Consider the following 21987-nt stretch of genomic DNA (forward strand, 5'->3'; position numbering starts at 1 on the left):
ATCCTCCCTCTCTGCTTTCTAAGGACTGGTTGTCCCAGTTAACACTCTCTTCAGTGATAGACTTCAGGGAACTGTTCATGGAGGTAGGTGTACGAACAGTCACATGCAAATATACAATTTCAAAGAGGGCCAAAGTTATCAATTGAGCAGCTTGGGTAATTTATTCCATTATGTATATGAATTTGTCAAAGGGCCTCTACTTATTATTCTGTCAATGTACAACTTAGTTCTTACTTTCACAGTTTTGGCCATACATTTACTTTGTATATATTTTGTGTACCACTTAAACGTATGGTAACATTGTAATCCTGAAATAATTCCCATTTAAAAAAATACCAGTAATCTGTTTATGTTTATGTAATTTTTTTTTTTTATCGTTATATATAATTCCGTTATATATATTCTGGGCCCCTCACTAAAGGTGAGGTATATTGCCTAATAAGTTAAGTTATAAGTTAGCAAAATCAATCAAATGAAGGTAAATGATGCTTGATACTTTAATATATGAAGAAAACAGCCTTGTTACAAAAAGCTTTGGGAGCTCCTTCCTTAGAACAGAAGCCTGTTTATAATAAGGGGAAATATGAAGGGGTTTTTCAAGCTTTTTATGGAAATACGTTTTTTTATCAACTAAGATTTGTTAAAAGATGTTTTCAACTTTACTTTTGACTGAATTTATTTTTAATTGGGAAACTGTGTAATATATTGTTACATATATATTTAAGAAGTACAATATAAGACAAGCACAAGTTTTATGTGTGGGCCGTATTCCATTATACTTTTAGAATCAGCTGAGGGCCAATTCTGAATGGACAGCGGGCTGCAGTTCGCCTCCGGGCCGTAGTTTGGACACCCCTGAAATAAACGAATCATGCAGAAGAAATTTGTGAAGAAAATAAGGAAGCTTCACAAGTGCTCCCTTTACAAAAACTCCACATATTAACACCACATTTAGTTTGTTTGAAGCGTTAATGCATTAGCCAGAAGTAAAAAGCTAATGTCATAAGGCCATAAACAAACTACATCACGCTTGCATGGTGCATCACCACTTAGCTTAGGATCAGTGCAGACAATGTCCCACCTACTGGAATGTGCCAATGCCCCCCGGTGCAGTCCAGAAGACCTGGCAGAACCTACCCCATCAGCTGTGGCCTGTGCCCGATACTGGCAGAACGACATCTGAGATTTCTACGGACTCGAAGAAGAAGACCACTTAGCTTAAGCTAAGCTAAGGGTGGCTAATATTCTCTATGATAATGTTTGGTAGTCTTATTTAGTCGCTTGTTAGCAACTGCTGTTTTTACGACCCATAGAAGCTTCAGACATTAACGAATGGAGTATTTATTGACATATTTTATGATGTAGAAGTAGTACATAAACTTGTGTTATCCACAGATCTTACACAGACAAAAAAGTTGACTTCAAAACAAGCGAACTGGAAGTGGTAAAATGCTAACTCATTTCCAGAAGTGGGAGAAGTACTCAGATTGTGTACTCAAGTAAAAGTATACAAGTATTAGCATCAAAATATACTTAAAGTAACAAAGGTAAAAGTAGTCGTTCTGCAGATTGGTCCATTTCAGAATAATATATATGATATGTTCTGATTATAATGATTGATCATTAAAGTGTTATCAAAGCTGCTAAAGGTGCAGCTAGTTTGAATGAGTAAAAGTACACAATTTACCTCTGAATTGTAATATATATATAATGGGGAAATAAATACAAAGTAGCAGAAAAATTGAAATACGCAAGTAAAGTACTAGTCTCCCAAATGGGTACTTAAGTACAGTACTTAAGTAAATGTACTTACTTACTTTTCACTACTGCTCATTTCCAGGTTTCATTCCTGCACCACTTTTCTAAAGCCATTGATTTGTTAAGTTGGCTCAGGTCTCTGAGAGTTAAACTGCTGTACAGAGAGTCAACAGGTTGAAGATATCACATTCACGTCCAGCTGCAGTGTGTCTGTGCAGGCCTCAAAGGGTGGTCACCTGGCAGGTGCTACACTCCTGGGGGGAGGAACAGCGGAGAGGGAGGGGAGGGAACATTAGAAGAATGTCAGGAGAAGAGAGGGAGATAAAACAGAGGTGACAGGGAGAGAAAGAGAAAGGGACCCACAGGTTCCAGGCAGCTGGTGTAATTATAGAGCGGCAAACTCACAGAGAGAAGAAAGGGGAAGAAAAAACAAAAAGTTGTACAAGTAGTAGTGCCGGTCTCCACCTCTTCCCTGCCTCTGTTCAGCCCTCAGCACCTGTCCGCCAGCTGGACAGGCTTCACTGGAACTTTCCCACTTCACCTGGACCACTCTGCTCCCATTTCACTTCCCTGTTCCACAAACTCACACTGTACACTTTAAACTGAGTTAATTTGGGGACACTGTTGTAGCTGAGTGACATCTATAGATTTCATTGCATCTTCTAAAGGACCATCGTTCAGTTTTCTTCAGTTTGTTAGCATGTATTAGGATATGATAGGATAAGAAAGCCTCTTCGAACTACAGCTATAACCTGACAAGAACTCACACAGGTGCAGTTAGCAGTTAGCAGTTAGCATGGGTTAATAAGTAGAAAATAACAGCAAAACTGTTTAGCCAACAACATGTAAGCTAACAGGAAGAATCCCAACTACATTCCAACATATTGTAAAACTGCTCTCTGATGATGTTAAATGATGAAGTTATTGTTGTGTTTTGTTCCTATTCAATTCCAAAAGACTTCAACTCTGTCAGTGATGTAGCCTGATAGAGAGGAGAAAACCCTCCATATCATTCCTTTCTCATCTTTTCTTTGTTGCTCTTTACTTGAACATGCTTTCATGTCTGGATAAGCTGTAAGGAACATTAAAGGGCCAACAAGAAACATGTGTTCTATTTGTTCTGAGTATATGTCGATTGCACAATGTTATACTTTACTGCAGAACATTGACACCATAAGACATTTGATTGGTTCCATAAAAGCCGATACAACAATGCAGTTTAAACTGTGGAGGATCACAATACAATCCCTCATTCATATACACTGTATCAATGCATTAAACAAAGCATTTCACTGAGAGGCAATTCAACAAAATAGACTAACACTCAACAATTACTTATCAATTATTACCGATCTCCAGGTAGCGGAACAACTACATTAATGTTACTGTGGAAACCCAGCAAAAGAGCTCTGTTCACGAAGGAGTCCAAGAGGGCAAAGGGAGAGTGATGCAAAAGTGAGCTACATCAGTAAATTCAAAAACATGCCTAGTTATTAAAACCACCAAGAGTGTACTCTGCCTTTAATATAGAACTGATGCTGTCTTCAATTAGGGTCGTGTTTGCCAAGTTCACAAGAGTACATTTGGACGCCCCGCTTAATGTGATATTTTAAATCAAGTGAACATTTTATAACAGCGCAGTTGTGATTGTGTTTGCTTGTGTTCCCGACGACCTCTTTCATCATGCCTTTGCATTTCCTGAATTATTTTACCTGCTTACTAACTTGCTAATTTGATAGCCTCTAAAAGTTCAAATGGCTGTTGCTTCCCGTTTCTTGCTTTGGACAGTAATGTTAACATGCTGCTAGCGGTAGCAATCTTGCTAATGATAGATCGAAAATGTGGAGACCTGTATAGCAAACAGGTGTGTTTTTGTTGAGGGGGACCTGGGTAACACTTGCAGTAAGGTAGATGCGTGGTGATTGGCCGATGCATAGTGAAGTGCACGTACTGCAGTGTACAGTTTAAACATGTCCTGGAAGTATGAATGACTGGATCCATTCGCAGCACTGTAGACTAGTAGCCTGGAGGTGAGGGAACAGAAGGAGTAAGGAGTAATGCCATGGGAAGTCTGCAACAGGAAGTGACTGTCATCAGGCCACAGAGCTGCATAGAGCTCATCAGAGATGGCAGCAGTGACCCAGGTTTTTATCAAAAATAGCCATGTATTGACATGTGGGCCTAATGTCTTTCTTTGTTGTACATATTATGTTATCAGGTGGGCTGATCCAGTGCATCCATGAGATTGTGGTGGGCTGCCATCATCTTAATCTCCTGATTTGTAACAAATCGCTCATGAGACATGATCAAAGGCGCAGAGGGAGCAGTCAGCTCAGAGGACAAAGGTCAAAGAAAGAGGTGTGACCTGAGGAGGTGGAAAAGCACTGGAAGCGAGCAGACTGGAAACACCTGAGATCAGTATCTAAAGAGATGTGTCTGACACCTTCACAGTGTTCACTATGTATGTACGCATCATGTGTGAGTTAAGAAGTGGTCTAGACTTTGTCTCCTAGATACCCTTCATTTAGCCACAAGCTTACTTATATTGTATTTGACATGTAATATATTGTAGCACAATATGCACATTCAACTTTAAATGAAAATGTTATCTTTTATTCAGTATTTAACAGTGCCTTATTTTGTTAATATAAATATGCTTATTTTTATTTTATCCTTTTATTGCACAATCTTACTCTAATTTGTTATGTTTACATTTTATTTATCTTTTTATTTTATTTCATTACAAAATGGAAAAAACTGTCAAAAAACGTATTAGAGTCGAGCAAAAGAAGGTACAAAACGAGTAAATCCAGATTTAAAAAAAAATCTGCACTCTATAGCACAGTTACAAATCCTTTCATTCAGGTTTATTGATGTAAATGCAAATGAATTAGAGTGTAATCCAGTATCCTTGTTCAGTTCCATAACAGATCAACTGGTATCTTGAGAAGATATAGTAGCGAGATACACAAGGGGGTTGAGTCTGTCTCCAGCTCTCAACAAGGAACTTCTTTTTTATTTTCAATTCATCTCAGAAAGGCAGCTTCTTCTTTTTTTAAAGATAAACCTCCTCAAGTGTAAGGTTTATTATTGATCATATTTTAAATGAAAGTTTTGGTGCAAAATAATTAAAATTGGTTAAGGTTTAGAGTGGAAAAATAAAATGACATTTGAAAGGGAGGTTTGAATTCACTCTTTCTTCATTATTTGAGGCATTTTTCATTCATGTCCCCCTGCAGGAGGAAATGTTATAACTTGATTGATCCCATTACTTTTGTCTGCACAATAAACAGGTTAACAATAATTTGGCTTACATTCTGGATAATGACACAATACGAGCACGAACCAACTTTTACAACATATTACAACGTATGCAGTTTTTCTGTGATGACATAATTTTTCCATGAAAAATCCACAGATGCAGAGCAATGTGTGAAAAGTACAACACGTCAGATCTAATATCAGAGCAAATTGCAATTGATTGTTTGCCCAGTAGATGTCAGCATTACACCACTTATCAAAGTGTAGTATGTGTAGGTGTTATAATCATTAACTGTTTCATCATAGGCACAGCGGCTCGTTGGTCTAGGGGTATGATTCTCGCTTTGGGTGCGAGAGGTCCCGGGTTCAAATCCCGGACGAGCCCGGATTTTAGTCACATATTGCTAACATTTGTTTTTGTATGCCATGACAAACTTAACAGTTTTCCATTGTTTATCTGAACCGAAATTAAGCTGATGTCTGTTTTTCAATCGACAGCATATACTCATAGATTATAACAATACTGAAGGATTTGCATACGCCAGATATCGACATCTCTGCTCGCGCACTCACACGCACGCACGCACACACACACACACACACACACACACACACACACACACACACACACACACACACACACACACACACACACACACACACACACACACACACACACACACACACACACACACACACACACACAAACAAAAAGTACTTCATCTCATATCAGGTAACCTGGCCCTACATTTTCTGGGAGTAAACAACTCCAATAAAAGTACTTCAGTTCAGACTGACTAACATCTGAAGCTAAATCCAGCACAGCAGCACACAGTAAGCAACTAAACCACATCAGAAACTACAAACATAGCGAACAGGTTGTTCAGTAAACAGTAGCGTAACAGAGAGAGAAGGGGGGTGTATTTCACATAGACTATCCAGTTCCGGAAAAATAAAGAGAGCACTCAAAATGTTTCTTAAATCTCAATCTCTACATGTATGGCAGCCATTCCATACCAGTGTCTGTTGAGATAAATGTTGTCAGTTGTTTATAGAATAAAAAAATAAAAAAATCACACATACCTATGAATAGTAAACTAGATAATGCTGCAGTGGTCTCCAGAGCTGCATGTAGAGGAAGGCACCTCACCCGTCTTACATAGTGGTGAAGTGGACAATAATCATACCGAAGTATTTCCCACCGGCCTTCAGGTCCTCCACAACATTAGATAGTTAGTTAGCAAACTAGCTGTTTTAAGCTAAGCTAGCCACTCAATGCAGACATCATTTTCATAATTAAAAGTCAGAATCCCTCCTTTGTCCTCTCAGTGCGAAGCTCTAGTAGTCTGTGAGTTGGCCTGCCACACCATTTCATTTGGAGTTGCTATGTAATTGAGTAAAAGGGATTTAAACTCGAAAACTCCACTCTCCATAACAGAGCATGAGAATGTTGTTCCTTGCTGATAACATAACCCTGTTCAAGTCAAGACATTCGTCTATAGTGAGTGCAATACCGTGTTTCACCAAAAATTCACGATAACATTTTAAGGGGCGCTGTTTCCCTCTTTGTAAAATACTCTGAAAAAAGGGGAGATGGCAGCACAGAATAATTAACCATACTTATTTTAATTAAAACGATAACTACGGTCTTAAAAAACAGGGGAAGGCTTCCCTTTGCCTCCATGAGAAAACTCCACTGATTTGACCTGCCCCTTACTCAAAAAGAGATGGTCAACTCAAAGTTAACATAGACAGCACACATCCTTAAAATAGAACCTTTATTATATAAAAATGCTTTTGATACAAAATATGTCACAAGTGTAAATTATACAAAGCATTTTTAACTGAGACAACAAATACAGGCTTTAAGGAGTTTTACTGACACAGTGGTTTGAGGCGGGGCCTTCAGCCCTTAATATGAAAGAGTTCCTGCTGACACATTTAGACATCTGTCACCAGACTTCAGCTGTGATTCCCCTGCAGGAGAAAGTACATCAGCCAACAGCAACAAGCTTACTGCAGGTTACAAAAGCGCCAAGCTCCTATGTATGTGCTTTATTAGCTCTTCTGGACACCATTATGCCTTCATGCTACACTCACAGACCGATTGGTATGTAGTTCCCCATCACACATTACCGTGTTACACAGATGGCATCAAGGAAAGCTTAGAGGATGGCCCCTAAAACCATCTTCAGATAATCGAACCTGCCTTAAGGTTGGTTTACACAGCCCACACCCTCCTTCTTCATTTATATCCAGGGGAATATTAACATGTTTTTTATCGTAAGTGCATTAAATGTCTTCCCACTTTTCTAGGCCCTGTGTTGATAAGATATTAATAATAAGTGCTGGATTTCCCTTAAAAACACAGTTTTTCTCCTAATCGCTGATTAAATAAAATAACCTAGAACAAGATAAAGGTTCAGTGATTCTCATTAGGTTCTGTAAGTCCTCAGGTGGAACCACACATTCAAAGTGTCCCAAGAGATAATATTGTAATAACATCATTAAGTCATTTGCTGACGCTTTTATGCAAAGTGACTTACATACACGTCTTTAGTGTACACATTTCTACGGGAGTTATTTGGGGTTAAGTATTTTCCCCAAGGACACATCGACATATCGACTGCAGGGGCTAGCAATCAACCTACTGACCTACTGGCACTCTGACTGGACCATTTACCCCCTTAACCACCGTCAGAGACCCACTCAGAGGAAGTGAAGTATATACATTGTTTTCCAACCTATAGTTGGCATGGCAGCAGCAGTGATTAGTATTTCCAGAGTGAGTTGAGTTATTGTGTCCAGACAAAACAAAAGTCTGACATTGTGCTTAGCTCACTGTAATGATTGGGCAGGGCTGGATGACGTGGCAAAGATAGATTAAGGGTCAGAAAGTAATTATCACCAGTCAAACCTTTACATTTTGGTTTCTTGTGTGGGAAAGCTTTATATAGGAGGTGATGAGCTGCAAGGCCGCAGGAGCTTCAAACCAAGTGCCTATCTGACGGTTCCTAAATCCCCTTTTTAAACCCTCCGCTGTGATTGGCCAAGTGTGGATGTGTGGGAGTGACATCACGATGACTCCTGGGACAGCTCTGAATAAATGTCTCAGCCGGTACTCTTTGTATTTCCAAAAAAGACTCCTTCAAACCAAACATGGCGAGCGACACAAAAAACATACATATTGATCTACACACAAACAGAAATACGAATAACAAAAGTCGCTATAAGAATTATTAACTGTAAAATAGCTTCATGTTCTAATGTCAGTATGAGAGTGGTATTTTGGGCTTCTCTGTGTAATTATAGTAACTGATATAGTATGAACACAATAGCAGCAAACATACTTTTGGTAAACGGGACGATAAGGGTAGAGAAAGTGATAGAAGAGGTTCACGACGAAAAGCACAATCATTGACTTCATTACACACACAGTATGTACAATAGCTTTACATGTTGATATTCATTTGGTATGTTGGTGATGTGACGGGACACAGAGGGGACTGTCTCGACTACTAATTATTCACAATGTGAAATGTGAGGGATTTCAAACAATGTACAAAAGATTTCACTTTGATCTTGGCCCTGTTCCATCCATCCACTCCTTCACTCACACTTCTACGCATGAATTCAGTCATCATCTATTTCCTACATATGTCCATGTTTCATACACACATCCAGCATGCATACACCCACTCATCTGTGTGTCCTTGCTTTGTGTGGAGCGGTGGATCAGCCAGCGTGAATAAAATAGTAAAATAAGTCCTCTCTGATTTATTTTTCGTTCATATTATTTTAACACTATGTACAGTCCTGTCGCTGGTCTGCCAACAAGGAAAGGGAGGAAAGGCTTTCACACAACACTGGCACTCTGTGGGGGGGGCCGTTCAATGCTTTTCAGGAGCAGCACGAGTCAGGTTACTGTGTGAGGACAGATGGAGGGCTTCATATTTAGTTGAAGTGAAAGTTTTCTTCTTTTGATGGAATGAAAATGTAAGCGGGAGCTGCTCTCATCAACTCCTGCATCAGGGTGGGGGGGGGGGGGGGGGGGGCCTTGAACCTGCAACCTGTCCTGACTGAGCGAGTGTTCAGAGCTCTGATCAGATGAAGGCTCCAAGACGACTGGAATGATGAAATGACGGATGTGGGACGTAGGGACCTTGAGCAAGGCACTTGAGCCATAGCAGCTGATAAAGGCAGTGGGGGGGCCGCTCAGGGAGGTTGGCACGTGAGTTCTCTCCCTGGGAAAGGGGGGCCAATTGAGGCCAGTTCTCTGCACCCTGCATCCTCAGGGGGCTCCTGGGCTGCTGCAGGGTCACGAGGAGTCGGTGCAGGGTGAGGGAGGGGGGGGGGCACAGGTGGAAGTAGGAGCGCTCGGTGGAAGGGGAGGGGGGGCAGCTCTCCTCAGCTGACAGGTACTGGGAGCGGGGGGTGGGGGGCGGTGGGTAGGGGTCCGAGTCCGAGTTTAGGTCCATGTAGTACTTGTTGTGTTTGCCGTGGGCGCCGTGGCCCGCGGTCTTCCAGCGGCCCGCTGAGGACGCCAGCCCGGCCGGCGGGTGGTGGGGGGTGTAGTCGCTGTCACAGACGTCCGTGCTGCAGGGGGTGGTGGGGGGGGCCGCACCACGGACTGGGTGGTAGGGTCTAGAAATGAGAAGAGACAGAGTGGGTTAATATTACATCTCATCTCCAATCAGAGTGTATCTCAAACTACACACTACAATATGGATCTAATGTGCTGAGTCATGGTTTCAGCTCTGTTGACCTGGGGCCATCCCATTATAATCAGCAGAGGTGGAAGAAGTACTCAAGACTTTTACTGAAATGAAAGTATAAATACTTGTAAAAATACTTTGTTACAAGCAAAAGTCCTTCCCATCCAATGATAATAGTTCACATGTCCAAGCACCAACAAGTGGGATCTCCAGTTTGGAATTAGTTGTTAATATTTGCAGGAGTTATCGAGTCAAACCTCGATGCAGCTGCCTCAAATGTTTGATGGTGAGTGTGATACGGAGTGTGTGAGACTGAGAGTGTGTGTTACCTGTACGATCTGGTGGTGGAAGGACTGTTGGAGGAGTAGAAGATCTCTGTGTTGTAGAGTGAGCGGTCAGTGGCCGGGGACGGAGGAGGGTTCAGGATCTGCAACAGACAGGAACATATGTTATTGTGTGCATCTGTGTGTGTGTGTGTGTGTGTGTGTGTGTGTGTGTGTGTGTGTGTGTGTGTGTGTGTGTGTGTGTGTGTGTGTGTACCTGAGGGTAGAAGGCTCCCTTGGTGGAGGAGGAGCTGCTGGAGGAGGCTCCGGTCACATGGTTCCTGTCGTAGAGAGGAGCTCCGCTGCTGCTGCTGCCCATCAGGCTGACTGAACTCATCATGGACTTCCCACAGGAAATAGCTGCAAACACAAAGTTCAATATGAATAATAATCGTTACAATTTCGGCCTAATTCTAACTCCCTCTATGTGTTTATTTTCATTTTGTGTCAATTTGTATTTTTGGGAGCGAATTCAACAGGGCCTTGCTGACTCAGGTCTTGGGTACTAATACAAAGCCTAAGGTTTTGTTTTCTGTTTATTTTGTGTCAACTTGTTTTCTTTTTCTCTCCAGATTGTTTTCAAAGTGCCTCGCTGACTCATGCCTTGTTCGGGAGCCCTAATAGTCCTTATCATTTCAATAATGGCCCTTTCCAGAGATAATGAGTTTGGTGAAAGGTTTTGTATACATCTGTTCTTGTTGTTATGTGTGTGATTCTCCTTGTTGCTATGACCGATTGGTTTCCTTGTTTTGTTTTGATTCTTTTTCTCTCGTTCATGCCATTGAATCAGAATCAGAAACAGGTTTATTGCCAGGTAGGTTCACACATACGAGGAATTTGACTTGATGTCATGGTGCATACATCAAATATAAAACAAGCAATCTAATATAAAACAAAAAATGTTTAAGGACACCGTAATAAAATATAGTTAAATAGCAATAAAATAAAGCAATCATTTACATGGAAATAGGATGCTATGAATGAATTATAGGATATCAAATTGTGAGATAGAGTTGAACTGTTGTGGCGTCATAGAGTGGTGCAGTGACGAGTCCTAAAACCCGGAAGTGAGTTAGCATTTTAACCACTTCCTGTTCCCTCGTCTCAGAGCCAATAGGATTTCTCCATAGCATTTTGGGAAATAGCTGGAAATAAGGTCTGTGGTTGAGACACATTTAAGAGACGGATCACGTTTTGTTCTACGACATTAAATCCATCAGCAGTGCTGGTGATTTCTGAAGAGTTTGCGTGTCTGAAAAACGTGGCTGAATAGGACTACAGAAGTTGTGGAGGACGTTGTACGTCATTACGCCGTACACGTTAACACTCTAAGTTTGTTTGCCCTGTTCTGCTTGAAAGCAAGTTCCTGCCTCCTGCAAACTGTTCAAACAAACGCTTCAACTTGTACCATTTAGAATCTGTATGTTTGAATATGGATCTTAAGTTGGCGTGACGTTGAAGTCGTGCGACCCTGCTGTAGTTCCTTTATAGAATAACGTTAGCATTTTGCTTCTGGCGACTAGATTTATGATTTGAAAATGATAAAAGTAGGGTAGACATGTGGATATTATCCGGCTGAACAAAACGTGCATTTATCAAACAGGTTTGTTTTCCACAGACCTTATTTTGAGCTATTTTCCAAAACCCTATAGAGAAATCCCATTGCTTTTTTGTCGAGGGAACCCATGCGCAGCTTACTTCTGGGTCGGCCTACAAAAATACGTCATCCCGGCACCACTCTATTAGGAGCTACAATAAGCATGATAATAATGAACATTAGCCACCTTTAGTTTAGTGGTGGTGACACACCTGGAGATTATCATGCTGAACAAATCCTGCAAGTGTCATAAATGTGTGTTTGCCACAGATATCATTTTTCTGCAATTTTCCAAAGTCCAATCGAAAAATACCATTTATTTTTGTGTATGTGCCCCATGCAATGCTAACTTCCTGTTAGCTAACATCCTGGTCTACAAATCTGTAATCACTGCACCACTCAATCGTAAGCTATGGTAGAAGCCTAGTGATGGTTTTGAGAGCAATGGTAGAACTGAAGTTATATCATTGTGTGGTAGAAAATAAAAAACACCATCACTGCTGCTCTGGCTCTGATCTCACCTTGGAAGGTGCCATGCTGCGAGCTGCTGGGTGCGATGAAATTGAGTGGCACATGGGGCGTCCCACTGATGTACTCATGAGGGAAAGTTCCACTGGGGCCCTTGTAGCGTCGACACACCACCCGCTGGCAGACAAAATAGGCTCCCCCGATTACAAAGACCAGCAGGATGATGGCGATGACCGGGCCGATGGTGTTGGGCCCTGTGTTAGGGACGGAGGGAGGAGACACATACTCTACAGGGAGCAGAACCAAAGAGACACAGTTAGGGACAGAAACAATACACGAGTGCTAACACTATAATACTTTGTATGAGTATGTTGATGTGTTTACCACAGGCGAGCTCGTCGGAGCCGTCGGGGCAGTCAGAGTAGTTGTCACACTGCTGCTTCTTCGTGATGCACTGGTTGTCTCCGCAGCGGAACTGGTTAGGAGGGCAGATGGCTGCAGGAGGAACACACCAGGAGATCTACGTCAGTTTTGACTCATGAAAAGGTCTTATACGGCAACGTGTTGGAGAAAAGCCTCCAGCTCCATCTCATCAACAGTTATATCATTAATCATTTATATATCCAGTAGGGCTGCAAGCTCATTTAAATGTTATCAGAATCGCAATATTTAATAATGCTATCTAAATCCCATTAAGTCATTTTTGGCAAGTGTGAAAATATCTAAATAAAGTATTGTGGAGCTGCAGGGAAGTCCTGCCTACAAACGGTATTCCACAGACTTCATAAAAAATCCTTGGTACAGAATAGGGCTGAGCGATTCATCGATTTGAAATCGAAATCGCGATTTGAAATGATGCAATTATCAAATCGCAAAGCCTGCGATTGTTTTTATTTTTGTGTTTTTTGTTTTGTTCTTCTTGTGTGTCAGTCATCCACACCAATCAGAAGTGCTGTGCTCCACATGTACCAGGCATTGTTAACCAATCAGAAGTGGCCCATGATAGAAGGTGATAGACAGATTGATCCAATCACCTGCCAAGTATTTTTGAAATACTTTTCCAAATGGCTTCCAATGGAGCTTTCCTAGATGGTCTGGTGAAACAAAGCATCTGAGTCAGGTTAGTAATGCTCCATCACATGTTTCTATTACAGGGTGAGTCTTAAACTGAAGCTTGACTTTAAAACAACCCAACGGAAGCTTCATGTAAGTTTAGGTATTTCACTCGTAGCTCAGGCTGCGGGGGTGCTAGAGACGGGAGCACGTTGATACGACCTTCCTAGACGGAGATATGGCCGCATTTTACAATAAACTTCCGTTGGGTCGCTTAAAAACAAATATCGCTAATCGAATCGCAATATCTGTCAGAAAAATCGCAATTAGATTATTTCCCCAAATCGTGCAGCCCTAGTACAGATCCCCTTCAAAAAATGACACTTTTTATCATTTAACCCTTGTGCCCTCCTCGGGCATTTTTGTACATTTTTCCTGACTTTTTTTTTGGATTTGGTGATCATTTCAGCTGTGTTACAGCTTTTGGCATGGATTTTTGCAAGAAGTCTTCTTTTGAGTCAAATTTTTGAAATCCAATGTCGTTTACTCTTACATGTTTTGTATACTCTCGTGATGCATTTTGCACCCTCTGGACCCCTTCGTGGCAAAAATGTACACGCTCATAGAAACTGCTATTAAATCATCATACATCAATATTTTATTAAACTTTTTTTTCCATGAATCACTTGAACAACTTCTAACGTGCTCAAAACTACCAAACATCCAATAGTTTTCAGGATGTTAACCCTTTAAATGCCTGTTTCATTATTTGAATTATTTAATTTCTCTTAAAAAAAAAAACACAAAAAATGAATTTCTTTCAATATAATAATTAGTAGAGGGATGAAACTTTGGTGGTTATTAGAGTCTGGGATGTGTCAAAGATTAGCAACAAAATTGATTTGACTGCATTATTAATTTTTACGTAGTGTCAGATACTACCTTTGGACCCCTTCGTGGCAAAAATGTACACGCCCATAATAACTGCTATTAAATCATCATACATCAATATCTTTTTCTACTTTTTTTTCATGAATCACATATACAACTTCTCACGTACTCCAAACTACCAAACATTCAATCATTGGCAGGATTTTAACCCATTAAATGCCTGTTTCATTATTTTCATTATTTCATTTATCTCAAAAATGCCTCATTGACTTCCATTCAGACCACATTTGTTGATCTCACTGCCATTGCAGTATAAAATCATGCATTTTGTAATGTCAGCATTTCATTTAGAAGAAAAGTAGTGATATTTGATATTTCTACTCTATTCCAACAGATTACACAAGTTTCCGTGTAGGCCGATGCATTACATTCTTACATTTTTGCCAGTTATATTATGGAGCCGTGTGACTACCAGGGGGCCCCGAGAGTGGTGTGTGTGTGTGTGTATGTATGTATGTGTGTGCGTGTGCGTGTGTGTGTGTGTCATTTCCAGCAGCAGACTAGCAGGTCCTGCAGCATGTGACCTGGTGCTCTCAGGTGATAGAACAACCATTTTTTAGGCCTGTGCACAACCAGCACACACCTCTCCTCCCTCTCCGTGTGTGTGTGTGAGAATCTGTAAGCATGCACAGATCATTTCATGGGAACAAAAGGCCATCTTTTGAGGGATGTGTTTGATGTGTCTTTGAAGAGCTGCTTGATTACTCAAAAACAAAAAACAACTGTTAGTGTGTTTATGCACCTGGCTGCCAAAGATAAACATGCAGTTTGACCATGGGCTTATTTCATTAGTGAGCAGAGAAGGAGAAAGACCTGGAGCAAAGAGAAGGAACTCAAATGAAGAAGCTTTTCAGTGCAGAAGAGACTTCAGAAATAATCTTGCAGCCTTCTTCTGCCAGCGAGCTGCAGGACTCATCTGAAGAAGACACAAGGTTCGAGGGGGGGTCTGACACTGAATGCTCTCTGGAGTCCAGCATTTCTTTGAGTTCCTCTGACCCTTCATCTGAAAGTGGAGAGGACACTGAGGGTCCGGCCCACCATCCACCACCACGGGGGGCTTTCTTCTCACAATCTGTGAGGACACCCTGGTTTTCCCCAGCTCCTGGGAGAACGACCTCCGTTCTTCTCTGTCCCCTCACTGTGGGCCGGACCCTCAGTGTCCTCTCCACTTTCAGATGAAGGGTCAGAGGAACTCAAAAGATCCCTCAAAAGATGGCCTTTTGTTCCCATGAAATGATCTGTGCATGCTTACAGATTCTCACACACACACACACACACACACACACACACACACACACACACACACACACACACACACACACACACACACACACACACACACACACACACACACACACACACACACACACACACACACACACACACACACACACACACACACACACACACACACACGGAGAGGGAGGAGAGGTGTGTGCTGGTTGTGCACAGGCCTAAAAAAATTGTGTTCTATCACCTGAGAGCACCAGGTCACATGCTGCAGGACCTGCTAGTCTGCTGCTGGAAATGACACACACACACACACACACACGCACATATACACACACACACGCACATATACACACACACACGCACATATACACACACACACGCACACGCATACATATACATACACACACACACACACACCACTCTCGGGGCCCCCTGGTAGTCACACGGCTCCATAATATAACTGGCAAAAATGTAAGAATTTAATGCATCGGCCTACAGTGGGAAAATGGTTTAATCTGTTGGAATAGAGTAGAAATATCAAATATCACTACTTTTCTTCTAAATGAAATGCTGACATTACAAAATGCATGGTTTTATACTGCAATGGCAGTGAGATCAACAAATGTGGTCTGAATGGAAGTCAATGTGGCATTTTTGAGAGAAATGAAATAATGAAAATAATGAAACAGGCGTTTAAAGGGTTAAAATCGAAACCGAAAATGGTAGTTTTGAATATGTTATAAGTTGTTTATGTGATTCATGAAAAAAAAGTTGAAAAAAATATTGATGTATGATGATTTAATAGAAGTTATTATGGGCGTGTACATTTTTGCCACGAAGGTGTCCAAAGGTAGTATCTGACACTACGTACAAAATAATAATGCAGTGAAATCAATTTTGTTGCTAATCTTTGACACATCCAAGACTCTAGTAACCACCAAAGTTCCATCCCTCTACTAATTATTATATTGAAAAAAATTCATTTTTTGTGTTTTTTGTCATAAATAATGAAATAATTCAAATAATTAAACAGGCATTTAAAGAGTTAAAATCCAGAAAAGTATTGAATGTTTGGTAGTTCTGAGTACGTTAGAAGTTGTTTAAGTGATTCATGAAAAAAAAAGTAGAAAGAAATGTTGATGTATGATGATTTAATAGCAGTTATTATGGGGTGTACATTTTTGCCACGAAGGGGTCGAAAGGTTGAAAATTCGAGGAGGGCACAAGGGTTAATTAAATGTATCTGTGTATTAATTCCTTTTTTAATGGAATTAAACTGTAAATTGCATGAAATTATGAGCTGTTTTGTTTTGTTTTAATTTAGTTGTATGTATGTTTATGTATGTTTTGTGTGTGTGAGGACCCCAGGAAGAATAGCCAATGCTCATGCTAGTGCTAATGGGGATCCTAATAAAGACATAAAAGACATTCCCCCTGAAATTATTTGAAAATTGCAATTACCGTTATTAATAAATCAGTCATTATTTTCAAAATCCTGCAGCCTTAGCTTAGTGATTGCTAACGGTGTCATATTAAAAACATGGATTGTACATTTTATTAACTATATTATATAATAATATAAACTATGTACTTATAGTGCTCTCCCAAAAATGTATAACTGGACTTTATTTATATGTATTAGTGATAAAACCACTTTATGGATGAACGTTTACTGAGCTAACTTTCTCAGTTCCAGTGTGTCCCGGTGTGAACCTACTCTCACAGTCCTGCTCATCAGAGTGGTCGGCGCAGTCAGGTTCCCCGTTGCAGCGCCTCTGAGCGTCGATGCAGCCTCCTTTGTCACACTGGAACTGATGGGAGGAGCAGACGGGGCAGCTCTCCTCGTCGCTGCTGTCGTCACACTCTGGGAAGCCGTCGCAGCGCCAGGCCATGGGGATGCAGTCGATCTCTCCTGTGGAGCAGGTGAACTGCTCTGTGGAGCAGGTGGGGGGCTCTGATAGAGAGAGGGGACACATTAGGAGGCTACAGAGATCCCTCTACAGTCAGACAGGCAGAGGGGACAGGAAGTAGTTTGGGTTGGGCCTTAAACAAATACTTCAGGAGCTAGTGTCGGAAAGACTGGAAAAGTGCTATATAAATGAGGTCCATTTACAATTGACCACATAGTTGCTCAGTACACAGACGTTTATCGCTGTTTATTTTCATGTGCATGTAAACGCAGAGTATCTCCTTAATGAGGACATTATCCCCCTCCCGGACAGGACACTGGCGAGCCTTGTGACTTCATGTGTCAACATCCGAATGATTTCAGCCCAAAGGAAAGAGAATGTGGAGCGACCCTGGTATGGACTACACCATAATGCTGAGGGTGCCTTTGTGTCTCACCTCCACAGTGCAGCAGGTCCTGCAGTAACACCAGGTGCATGGGACAGGAGCAGCGGGGGGTGCCGTCTCCCTTAGCGATGCAGATGTGAGAACAGCCGCCGTTGTCGCGAGAACATGGGTGGGATGCTGGAGAGAGGAAGAAGTCACTACACACTTTCCTGCCAAAACACAACCTGAACAAAGCCCCACTCAAACAGTCAATCAATCAATTATTTTGTAAATGTGAGTAAGCGATGGGGGTCCGTACCAAACTCCTGTGGGTCCATCTCCTCCACAGCATGGATGGAGGTCAGGTAGGAGATGCGGCCCTGAATGCGCGTGCGTCCGTCTCCGGTCAGTTTGTCCACCCTCTCGATCATCTGCTGCTGCCGGTCGATCCAGTACAGGTGCTCTCCCAGCACAGTAACCCCCGTCGGCTGCAGGATGTTGGAGTCCTGCAGGACGATGCGATTGGCTCCTGGAGTAGATGGAACGATGTCATTAGAATAAGAAAAGAATTCCACCAATTCAATTAAATCAAAAATAAAAAGAATACTTCTGCTATTTGTTTTAAACTATACTAATATTATTGATAAGGATCTTTTAAATTATATATATTTGTTCATTATGATCAAGTTACGCACAAAGCGGATCATTTTGCGTATGAAAAAGAAACATGTCAGTGCCCTCTGACGATGGAGACCTAATCGTTTAAACAAATTAGATTATGTGACGTGTATGAGACTCATCTGACTTAATGGTCAAAAGTTTATTCATTTGAAATGGAATTACAATACCAAAATAAATCATAAAAGCATTAAACAAGCACAATGCAAAATCAACATTCTGTCATACTGTCTGGCAAAATAACTGAGTTTTTTTTAATGATTTTGTAATATCTCCTTGCATATTTTAGATATTATATTATATTTGAATATATATATATATTTGTATATTCTTTTTGCATGTGTGAAGCATCCTCCTCAGTTGCACAGAAATGGAAACATCCCCTAATGTAGGCTGTGATTCTCTCTTGTCTAATATGTATCTCATCCTCTTGACCACCTTTCATATAGTGGACAGCTTTGCCTTAGAAAGAAGTTGAATTACCTTCAACTTCATGTGAACCCACAGCGCTGCTCTGATGACAAACAGTCAGCAGCTGCACACCACTATCCCTGCTGACACTGCTCAACTTGCTTTGTGATTTTCTACTGCTTCATGTTGAGTGACTAACAACAAGTGAGAACGCAGTGAGAGCAAACCTCATAGAAACAGTAAGATGGTTGAGAGAACAACACAAACATGTTGTTGAATGAGGCCCAATGATTCCAACCACAAATACATCTCTCACATTTTTGTATTGACATTTTTTATTCCTAACATATACTGTTTGAATTTCTATGGCTGTGGTTGGATAAGCCAAGTAAATAAATACAGAGGTTTTGTTGCATGAACAGTGTCACCAACAGAATATGTTTCACCCGCAATGCAGTGCCGCAGTGCCTCTGTGTTCCTTGGTCTCAACTCAACAAATACTATCGATCTGTGTGAGGCCTGGCTTCACTAAATCTCTAGTTTTGTTTGCAATGTAGCTGCATGTGTCTATGAATAAACCATGGGAGGGTGGTCTTTTCATTTCACTCGTACCTGCATCTAAATCTTATAACAGAAAAAATGTGTTTGAACTATAACAGACAGCTGACAGTTTACTAAAGTTACAAACAGTGTCAAACAATATACAAATATCTTTCTTCACTTTATTTAGTGATAGTGATTGATGCTGTTGATTCATTGGATGGACTATGTAAGCTTGCTAGCCTCATTGCTTCTAAAGGTGCTTATTTAGACATGAGACCGACCTGTTAAAGTGACATAAGATTCATTTAAATGGCTCAATACATGTAACCTATGTTTTTTCATATCATTATTGCAATATCATTGTTTATTCATCTTTAAAATTGTACATCGGATCCATCTATCAGTTCATCACATGGCTTGGTTGAATACTTAATTGTGATTGGTCAATTTGGACATTCAGTGGTCTGCTCTTTTTTGTTAGCAGACCGCTGCTAAGGACACCTTGATCAGTCATTGATTGTCCCGTCATATTAATTAGTAGAAGGAAGTTGTGGCAAAAAAAACGTTCTCGCTGCATATTACTTCACTTTTTTGCATATTTCATCTTATTTTAAACATTTACAATTTTTTAATAGAGTACACGCATGTAAACATACTATATTGTCCCTTGCTTGTCATACTGTGTAAATATTCAACATTTCTGGGAGTGCTTCACTTAAGTCATTGTATCTAAAGGTGCATTAACATGCTAATATTTATTTACTTTATTGGATTTGTTCTGTTGATGGTTACCTGTCAGGTCGCTGCTCTCGATGCGTTTGAGGTCTGCGTCGACCCAGAACAGTTTTCCCATTTTGTTGTCCAGAGCCAGAGCCACGGGCCTGATGAGTCCGGTGGTGAACAGAGACTCTCTCTCCGTGCCGTCCAGAGAGGCTCCTTCGATCTTAGCCGAGCGGTCCTGCACTGTGGTGAAATACATGTACCTGCAGGGGGGGTGCACACAAGTGAGTTCACAGTAATACATTTCAAATCCCCCATTAGACGTCATTCATTTTGTTTTATTTTTGTAAACCAACACATATAAGCTCACCCTTTCTCAGCGTTGACCACGATGGCCCGGGGTTTGTCGGTGTCGTCCTTCAGGACCACGCCCACCGTGTGGCCGTCCATCCTCTGGACGTTGATGGTGTTGGTGGTCTCACAGGTCCAGTAGATGTGGCGGCTGTAGGGGTCCAGGCTCAGGTCATGGAGCTGGTTGTCCGCTGGCTGAACACTGCTGCTCACGATCATGGAAGACTGGAGACACATAGCGAGGACACAAGTTCAACATCTGACTCGTTGTGAGTTTGGGCAGGCTCTGTCTTAAACTGAAGATGATTGGTTATATCTCTCACAGGCTCCGGACGTGGGCGATTACTCGGATCGCTGCGTGGGCCAGATGAATAATCTGGTCCACGGTATGGCTACCGCAGCCGGACCTGTGATGTCCCTGGCCACCGTGGTGTCGCGTCACGGGACATGGAGCACTTGCGCTCTCCCCGTGCTCCTTAGGGACTCGGGAGAGGTGGTGCATAGTGAGCCCATACAGGGCTGGGGACTCTCTCCGTCTGCCTATGGGCGGGGGGGGGAGAGCCCTCAGCGCTGTTTTCGCGAGGTAAGTGCGTCAGAGTGTGCTCTGTCAGCCGCAGCCCCGACTTCTCCACGGTTACGACCGAGGGAGAGGTGAGTGAGGTGCAGCGGCTGCTAACCAGAAAGCCGGTCAGGGGCAGGGGATGGAACAGTGTTGTTGTTGGACGATAGCGCGTGTATACATCGGGGCTCCGCCCACTGTACCCATAGAGTCCAATAGAGGGCGGAGCCTGTGAGAGATATAACGAGGGGTTACGTATGGTAACCCTTGTTATATAAGCACAGGCGGAGCCCTCTACTCGGGGCCCTGTCTGTCCTATGCCGCTCGCTGAAGAGAGGTGTAGGATGACAGCGAGGCCTCCTTTTATACGGTGGGATGCGCGCGCATTCAGATAGGCCCGCCCCGGGGCCGGCTACGGTTATAGAAGTCTCAGTGGATGAATGCTTGCATGATATGATCAAGGGGTAGTACCATAGAGTCCAGTAGAGGGCTGTGCTTATATAACAAGGGTTACCATACGTAACCCCTCGTTTCAGACCGGTGTCTAGTTGCCTCTGAAAGGACTTAAATGTCTTTATAGAATGTTATTAACAGAGTAACATTTATTTATTTACTTATATAAATATATGGAGTTTAACTTGCCAGGGGAAGACATTAACCCTTCTACAGTTATCCTACTGGTATGATGAGTCTCCATCTGTTCATTTAGTCGGTGATACTACGATAACAGGCCAACATTTTTAAACAAATAGATAAGGTAAAATAATTACCGCAGCCATGCCTTTGTGTAAGATTTGTTTTGGCAGAGTTTGAAAACAGATGTCTATCATTAACATAACAAATATGTATGTATTTACCATTAGACTATTTGCTGATTGTCTATTAAATTAATTAATTCAATGAATACAACCTGTAAACTCAAGTATCATAGAATTTTCCAAGTGGGTGTTCCAACACTTGATGCGATTTATAATTTACAGTAAATCCAACTGATAAAAACCAGATTATTCCACCATTAGTTTAGGTCTCAGTGAGGAGAATCCTCTGTTATCCACTTTGTTTGGTGAGGATGATCATTAGTGCTCTGAGGGA

The 21987-nt window shown here is 41.6% G+C and overlaps 1 protein-coding gene and 1 non-coding gene across 2 annotated transcripts in view; one reads left to right on the top strand and one right to left on the bottom strand.

Annotated features, from left to right (window-relative positions):
- Positions 1 to 5332: 5332 nt before the first annotated feature.
- trnap-ugg lies at positions 5333 to 5404 on the top strand. Its single transcript has one exon. It is a non-coding gene; the product is annotated as a tRNA-Pro (tRNA).
- A 1379-nt stretch (positions 5405 to 6783) lies between these two features.
- Positions 6784 to 21987, bottom strand: part of lrp5 (low density lipoprotein receptor-related protein 5) — a 68379-nt gene continuing 53175 nt past the window's right edge. Inside the window, 11 exon segments of the mRNA XM_034141423.1 lie at positions 6784 to 9380; positions 9382 to 9663; positions 10064 to 10161; positions 10275 to 10417; positions 12176 to 12409; positions 12507 to 12617; positions 17077 to 17313; positions 17706 to 17831; positions 17953 to 18162; positions 20058 to 20248; positions 20356 to 20561. Coding sequence (XP_033997314.1) covers positions 9338 to 9380; positions 9382 to 9663; positions 10064 to 10161; positions 10275 to 10417; positions 12176 to 12409; positions 12507 to 12617; positions 17077 to 17313; positions 17706 to 17831; positions 17953 to 18162; positions 20058 to 20248; positions 20356 to 20561 — 1881 coding nt within the window. The 3' untranslated portion in view covers positions 6784 to 9337.

This window comes from Trematomus bernacchii, unplaced genomic scaffold (assembly GCF_902827165.1).
Source record: "Trematomus bernacchii unplaced genomic scaffold, fTreBer1.1, whole genome shotgun sequence".
NCBI lineage: Eukaryota > Metazoa > Chordata > Actinopteri > Perciformes > Nototheniidae > Trematomus > Trematomus bernacchii.